The sequence below is a fragment of the Muscardinus avellanarius genome (assembly GCF_963383645.1).
Source record: "Muscardinus avellanarius genome assembly, chromosome: 4".
Taxonomy (NCBI): Eukaryota; Metazoa; Chordata; class Mammalia; order Rodentia; family Gliridae; genus Muscardinus; species Muscardinus avellanarius.
This window is the reverse complement of record NC_137789.1, coordinates 59,505,034-59,513,588: the sequence shown is the minus strand read 5'-3', so window position 1 is coordinate 59,513,588 and position 8,555 is coordinate 59,505,034. Positions and strand designations below refer to the sequence as shown.

Sequence of the window (8,555 nt, the reverse complement as noted above, 5' to 3'; positions counted from 1 at the left end):
GAGGGACACCAGTATACCAACTTCAGCAGTCTTTAAGTATATGTGTCATCAAGGTTGTTTGGGAAAACTTGCTTTTATAAATTATGCAAATTCAAAGTTATTTCAAGGATTCAGTTAAGAAATTTTGTTAGCCCAGCAAACAGGTGGCTCGTACCTGTAATGTCAATACTTGGGAGGCTAAAATAGGAGGATCACAGGCTCAAGGCCAGCTTCAACAACTTAGTAAGACTCTCAGAAAGCTAGTGAGACCCTGTTTTAAAAAAAATTTTAAAAAAAGATAGGAGTGTAGCTCAGAGGTAGAATGTCCCTGGGTTCAATCTCCATTACAATGAATAAATAAGTAAATAAGAGAAATTTTGCTTTTTTCCCCTAACAATGACTTGCCAGAGGCCGAGGAATTGTCTTCTGGACTGAATTGTCTTCTGGACTGAAGCAGTATTTAATTATTTGCAGTGTATTTGGAGTTGTTGGTACATGGTGATAATATAAAGCACACTAATTTTGGTCAATTTCTTTAATATTCTTAAACTCTGTGAGCAGTGCACTTGATTACTACTTATGCTTAGGTTGGACCACTTCAACTTAGCCCTCCTCCCTACACATACAAACACATCTGATCTCAAACTCTTCTCTCTGGAGTTTAAGACTGATTAAAATGTCATTAGGTAAAGTAAATCTTATTATCTATACCAGGTGTCAACAAACTATGGCATGCAGGCTAAATCTGCCCTTCTGTCTGTTTGTTTTATTTAATAGAGCATATTTCTTACTTTTGTTTAATTTATTGTCTTTAGCTGCTTTACACTATAAGGATAAGTTGAGTAGTCAGAATCAAGAACATATGATCCTTGAAGCCTAATTATTTAGTATGAAGCCCTGCACACAAAAAAGTTCCCTGCGCTTTGTACTAAATACTTAGGACAAGAATGGAAGCACTGCTTGCTTTGTGAACAGGTAAACATATCCACTGTTCCACATTCAAGTTGTAGACCAACAGTTTAATAAGTATCTTTGTGAAATGTTTACCATCACTAACAGTACACTCACTTATGAATTTTTCTTCCTTTTACAGTCCCTGCTATGTGGATATTTGTTAGCAATGACTGATGTGGAAACTACATATGCAGATTTTATTGCTTCAGGAAGAACTGGCAGAAGAAATGCAATCCATGACATCCTGGTTTCCTCTGCAAGTGGTAACAGCAATGAATTAGCCTTGAAATTAGCAGGTCTTGATATCAACAAGACAGGTGAGTCATTTGATAATATATCTCTCCATGTAAGTGTAATAATTTTCAGCATTTCATAAATAGGATAGAGGCATGAAAAGTCACCCTTGAAAGTTACCTAACAGAAAGAGGTGTAAACAGTCTCAGACAAGATGAAAATTGACATGTACTTTCTACTGACTCTATTTTTTCCAATTATTTTACAGATTTTACCACTCAAATGCAAGAGTCCTTAATATAATTTTATTAATGTAATTAATAAATATCTAGTTTTAAAAAATACTTATCTCTATAAAAGCTCTGACATTACTTAGGTAGGATGTTTGACAAAGTTGGAGCTCCTAATATCAATCATACTGACCCTAACATTTAATAGGTAGATATTTAAGAACATTCACTGTGAGTCTGATGGGCCTCAGCCCTAAGAAACATTTCAGAAGAAAAAACGTATCCAGGACCAACTTTATGGAAGATAGAAATAAAATAGTTTTGTTACATAAGTAACTCTTAAGTAAAAGGGTCTTTTAGTTTTTATTTCATAGTGAAATCGTTTTATAAAAAAGGAGGCCTTATTGCTAGTTCTTAAATTCTTTTTCAAGAAGTCTGACTTCACCAATGAATAAGAAAAACAAGTTTAATACATTAAAATACTTGAAGCCTTATTTCTGAATTCTACAGTAAGTCCCCTGACAGTTTCTCCATCTGTAGCTTTTGCAAATATCAAAAGTGAATGTGCTTACTTGAGAAGACGTGTGCAAAATATAATATTTAAAGGGAAACAAATGCTTAAGGCACCATAGGGTTCTGTATGTAAACTACATTTAGCAGTTTCTGACTCCACTTGTAATATCCAGTAAGTCTCCACTGTCATAATTTATTTAACAAAGTCTTCAGGTTATTAGAAAACTGAGTTAGATCATACAGGTGTTAATAAAACAATTCAGCAACAGTACCTAAAATACAAATTTGATTTAATGGCTAAAGATCAGTAGGTTACAGGTTCGTCTTTTTCAATTCCAGATTAATAATGAAACTTTAACCTCACCACTTTAGAATATAAAGATCTGTAGATTTTAGGTTTGGTTGATTCTCTGCTGTTGCAGTTAGATTTTCAATCACTGTGACCAAAATATATAAGCACAACTTAGAAGAGGAAAGATTTATTTGGCTCATAATATTAGAGGTTCAGTCCCAATGCAGAAACCACAGTGTCAAGCCACAAGGCAGAGAAAAGTCATGGCAGCTGGAAGCACAGATGGGAGACAAGGGACTAGGGACACACAGTCCCCGAGACCATGGCCTCAGTGACTCACCTCCTTAAGCCATGCCCTAGCGCCGAATCTTCCTGCACTGGGGACCCTGCTTTCAACACATCGCATTTTGGTGGACTTTCTAATCCCAAACCATAACATCTATTATTACTAACCATAGTTATCATTCAAAGCAGTTCTAAGAAGGACTACAGGAAATTATTTTAATTTGGTATCATAAAATGAATACTTTTTTTCTTTGTTTTTGAAAATTTGTTCATCTTAAAAATATGGTGAATATTTTAATTCTACATGAACATGCTGTTCTAAATAATGTTCATTAAGTTAAACCACCCTTAATATTTAAACTATTTTATTCCTGGTATAATTTAATTTTTTCTTTTTCTAATTTCCCTGACTTTGAGAATTGTTAGCTTAAAGACCTTTCTTATACAAAAATACAGTATTATTTAAATTATTATAAATTAAAATTATATAAATTATCCATAATTTAAATAACAAGTGTTATGTTATATTAATGCATGTATATAGGATTTTCTATTTTATATTAAGCATATTATAATTATATAATCCTAAAGATAACTCAAATATCTTTGTGAGACCAAATACCTTTCTTTCTAAACATTGCTCAATGTTCATTGTAATTCTCTAGGCTTACAAAATTTTCTATTTTTCTTCAAATTATAAAGTCCGTATCTAGACAAAACTATAAACAGCACTGACATTTGTATCATTCCAAGTACAAAGAACTACAAATAATAACTTTACAATATGAAAATGTAAAATATTTTTTAAATGACAAGTTGTAATGGCAAATTTAACATCACTGAGAATTGTAAGAATTCTTTTGTAACTTCTAGTTTTTTTCCTTTTATTTTATACTCAATAATATCGCTGCCCCCTGTTTACCTTGATTTGTTAATGAGCATCTGTTTGGTCATAGTTCTGCTGACAGCCTAATGCTGAGCCCTAAATAGTATTCCCTGACACCTAGAAAGCTTCAATCCTCAGGGAAGTCAAGTTTCTCATATTGTATTTTATACACACTAATCCTTATATATTGAATTGTCTTACATCTCCCCTGACTTGGTTTCATTCTTTTGGTTACCAAACGCATCTCCTGTTTATCAACTTGTTGCTGTATGTTAATCCACACATCTCAGCTTCAGGCTATCTGCACATCTTGAAAGCCTGTTCATTAATAATAAAAATAGTGTATGAAATGATAATCAAATGCTTGGTCATATCCTTGGTATGGCTTAAGAATAGGATATGATTTTTATGTAAAATTGCTTTTATTTTCCTAAAGACTCAATGTCGCTTCAGCTGCTGAAATGATTTTTGCGTACATTCTAAGAGTAAAGGATAAATTGTCTTTTAAGATTATAGTCCAAAAAATGGGATAGTTCACTTACTCCATCCATTGAATTATTAATAACAAATTCTTAGCAAACACTGATATAACTTATGTCATTGCAACACTCCAAGTAATTTGTCCCGCAAGCCATATTGGTTGCCCAGTAACCAAATGACACATTCAAGTATTTGAATCTTTTAGTCAAGGATTGATTATAGCGTGCACTCAGGGTAAGTAACCTACTATGAAGTGAAAGCATTGTTCAATTTTAGTATCTGCTAAGATTGCTGATGTGGGTACACTTATGAGGGCTGTTTTATTGAAATTGGGAATATGTTTTCTAAGGGCAAGCCAGAGACCACAAGACAAGAAACAAATCAACTGACATAATATGTCTTTTCATTTTCCACTATTACTTTTCATTTGAATGTCTAGGACCTCTGAAAACTCAGCTGGGTTATTTTATTTACTATAAATAATGGAAAATGTAATTTTTTTTTTGCGGGTCTGGGGATGGAACCCAGGGGCATTTGACCTCCGAGCTACACCCCCTGCCCTATTTTTTTTATTCTTTATTTTGAAACCGGGTCTCACTGAGTTGCAGAGGGCCTCACTAAGTAGCTGAGGCTGTCTGCGAACCGTGATCCACCAGGTCTCAGCCTCCCGAATGCTTGGATTACAAGCGTGCGCCACCACACCCAGCGGAAAATGTAATTTTTAAATACCTCTCCAAATGTGACAGTCAAACATACACAGGTAGATATGCTTTCTTCTCTGGTTTCTGTTTAAAGACACTACTGGTTCTGCAACCTGTAAAACTAACCTTAAGCGTTCTGAGCTGGCCATAAGATATCCTAACCATTTTTCTAAATCCTAGCTAATCACCATCCACTCTAAAAAATTCAACTGTTATTTTGATTTTGAGTCGCGCCACCCTAACTTCTCAGAAGAGGCTAGGCTTTGAAAATGTGTGCTACAATTCATGGTAAACTACCTTCCACGACAATACACTTGTCTATATGAGGATTTCAAACTTGTTGAATGTGTCACAAGTTTCCAATATAATATATTGAAAGATAGTACATAAAAGCAGTAGTTTATATTTTGCTTTTATCCTGTTTTCGCTTTTTCTTACAGAAGGCGAAGATGACACGCAGCGAAATTCTACGGAACAAAGTGGGGAAGCCCAGGGGGAAGCAGCAAAATCTGACAGCTAACATCCCACTTTGACCTTCAACCACACCTGATGATGTGGCAAATCTCCAGGCCTTGCTGGAAGGCATTTGTTTCCAGGAGTGTAAAGGGGAAAAAGAAAATGGCTGTGCTGCGTCACAGGAACCTGCTCGTTGTGTTTAAAATGGGGGCAGAAGCTGTGGCTGCAGACAGACTTTTCTCTGCCTCTGTCAGTAGCAATGGTTGAAGTCATGTGGCTTGTGTTTGGATGCCACGTTTGTATGGATCCTTTCACTTGACCATGTGATGAAATGCTTGTAGAGAGTAGCATTGACCTAGATGATGATTCCTGTAGCATCTGGCCCCTCACAATGTCAGAGGATTTAATTGTGTCTAATTGCGAAGGGTTGGTTGAACCCCAGAGTTTAAATATCTCTGGTTCAAGAATTCACCCAGTAAAAGAACCATCAAGAAAGTACTGTTTTTAGCATTATGTATTTGTGTGTACTGCTGTGTTATTTACACTGTTTTGTATTGTACAATATAGATGCTCAGCACTGCCCCCTTCTTGGATTGCTTATGAAAAACATGTTGTACATTACTGTGAATTTTTATAACACTCATTTTTAAAAGGGCTGCCTGGGTTTTTTTTTTTTCATAGTGTGGTGGTGTGCACAGGACAGAACACTCCTTTTTAAAGTGTCATCTTTCCTTTTAATCATTGTATACTGATGAATCAAATTATAATGGATTCATCAATACTCCTTTGCTTTATTATACATGCATTTGAAAATATCCATCAATGTGAATATTAACTGAATCAGTCTGTTTGGTGTCTGCACAGACTGGAATTCAATCTGTCAGTTTTGTTCCCTTTCTTCTCAAGTAGGGAACTTCTCCCAACTAATGTTTTTATTTTTAGTTATGAGAATCTTGAGGAACGGAGAAGGTAGAATAAAAAAAGGCACGATAATACTAAAATCTAGATATATCTTGACCTATGGAATCAAAGTTCTCATAATGTTGTATGCTATTATTTAAATTTGGAGAAGAACTTGTCTCCATCAGGCTGAAAAAGATGAAGAAAGTGATCTCTTTGCAATCATGTGGACACCAATCACAAAAGTAAAGCACTTGTGTTGTGGTTTTAATGTCCTTTCTCAGCCCTATCAAATTCAAATATTATTAAGCACTTTTTAATGTTTGTAATCTTTTACTAATAATTAGTGTGAACTGCATTCTGATACAGTAATTATCAATATTCAAAACTAACAAATTTTTCACTAATAACTATTTACGGCCTATGTTGTATTTTGACATCATGGTTCTTTTATGAAAAGTTTTGTGAGCTGTGTGATCTCTCTGGTCAGTATTATGAAATCATTTGTCAGTGGTAATAAATATGAAACCAGAAATATGCCAATGGTTCATGAATTACTAGACAAATAGCAGATAGCAGGAAGTCTCTTTACAATAAAGAGCCCACTTAGCTGTCCTTGAGGGCTTGCAGGAACTCAGCCTTTCTCTAAAGCTACAAACAGTATGAAAGGCAAGTTTGCTCACTTCTTTTTTTACAGTACTTTTCACTGCCTGGGATGAGGACAAAAGTCTTCTTTGGTCATCAAGCAGATATTTACACACACACACACACACACACACACACACACACACACAGTTAACAATTTGATTCTTTCTGAGAGCAGAAAACGGATAGATTATAGTTTAGATTACTTCCTTCCATTCAAACTATCAGAGTCCAAAATATCTATTGAAAATTTAAACAAATCCATCAATTAATGGACTCACAAGTGTGAAGTCAAGTCCCTGGGGCTATTTTAGACAATCTCTGGTAGTGTTTTTCCAACATCCAACCCATATAATTAGTTTCTGATATCCTCATTTACTATCCTGATAGCTTTCTTGTGAATCTAAAGTTGTCTTCTTTCTTAAAGTTGTACAATTTGAATTGATTTCATGTAATTTTGTAAACCTTAAAACCAGTGCTGAGTATATGTGGAAAATTTATATTCCTAGGTGATATACTATTAGTAATGCATGTGGTGCCATGCTTGTCTTTGAATATATAAATAGTGCTAAATTACAAAGTCATATGGAGCTTTTCATTTAGTTTGGCCACTTACTGCTATTTTGTCTGCTATATTTAAACCCCAGAGACATTCCCAAACTAAAATAAAATGTTAAAAAATGACTTTGCAAACCATCCATATCCTATAAATTTTGCTTAGCAAAAGTGCACAGTACCTCAAAATTTTATTTTAATGTATTTTATTTGCATGGATCTGAATAAGGAGAAAAACAGGTAGGAATATAAAGCAATTATTTAAAATTGGTACCAGATGTTTATTAACCAACTACCCCTATACAAATTTGTTTGCAAGCACATATTGTTCCATTGAATCCTCAAACAATCCAACTAGAGTAAAATCTTTATTCCATTCCCATATTAGCTATTCAATAAAATATAACTGCCAATCTTAAAAATCTAATAAATGATGGAATTAAAATTTGAGTTGTTTGTTTCCAAGTAGCTTTCTATTTCACATGCCATAAAACTATGACATAAAACAGAATAGGGTTTATCTGTAAGGAAATTTCTAGAGATAGACTTGCTCCACCTTCATATTTTAAAGGGTGAAACTGAATTCCAGGAAGAGGAATTGCTTTTCTTAAGGTTATTTAGATGGGTAATAACACAGATCTAAGTAGGTCCTAGAAAGTGTATTAAAATATTCAATTATAGCTTCAAGGGTATCATTCCTAGGAGATATATTTCTGGTGTGTGGTCTATAAACAGCATTGTTTAAATTTCTTATGTTCTGTGCTACTTACTCATTTTGTTTAATTATGTGGAAACATGAAGATTTCAGGTTTTTTATTCATTTGCAGTAAGTGTGAACTTGTCAAATTTACCTTTTACCAAATATAACCATTTTATGCCAACATATTTTCATCTTAAATTAATAGAAATCTTTTTCCAATCAATAATGTAAATAACATTCTCTAATTTTTTGGTATTACCCCCCAGAGCAGCAAATTGTAAACGCCCTACACCTGAGTTTTACTCAGACCTGATGGCAGTGCACCATTTTGATGAATTATATTGATATTTCTGCTTAGAGAAGCTATAATGGGTAAATAAATACAACTGCCAGGCAGCAGAACTTCTTAGTAAAACCTCAGACAAGAGAAAATATAGTAATCAAATGAAAAACAGGAAAGGATCTGTAACTTGTGATGTCTTCATAGGCCCTAAATTGTCCTTTGAAGAGTGGCAGTCTTTGAAGTTATTTGTGAGCTTGTATGACTTTTGTACTTAGCAATGTTGCATGCTCACATAATTGATATTAAAAGCAACACATTTTTCTGAAATGTACCCAGTCTATTAAGAGTATTTATTGACCGCATACAATATACTTGGTGCTGAAGAAAGTGCTGTGGGTGATAAAAGAGGAAACCAAAGCCTCAGCTATCCTGCATTGGACATACCTAGCCCTCTAGATTCAC

At 34.2% G+C, this 8,555-nt stretch overlaps 1 protein-coding gene across 1 annotated transcript; it reads left to right on the top strand.

Moving 5' to 3' along the window:
- Positions 1-1,078: 1,078 nt before the first annotated feature.
- PKIA (cAMP-dependent protein kinase inhibitor alpha) lies at positions 1,079-5,074 on the top strand (the record flags this gene model as incomplete). The annotated part of the gene is made up of 2 exons (XM_080695335.1): positions 1,079-1,250; positions 4,995-5,074. The coding sequence occupies exons 1-2, from the start codon at positions 1,100-1,102 to the stop codon at positions 5,072-5,074; spliced, it is 231 nt and encodes a 76-aa protein (XP_080551461.1). The 5' UTR covers positions 1,079-1,099.
- Between the last annotated feature and the right edge of the window lie 3,481 nt (positions 5,075-8,555).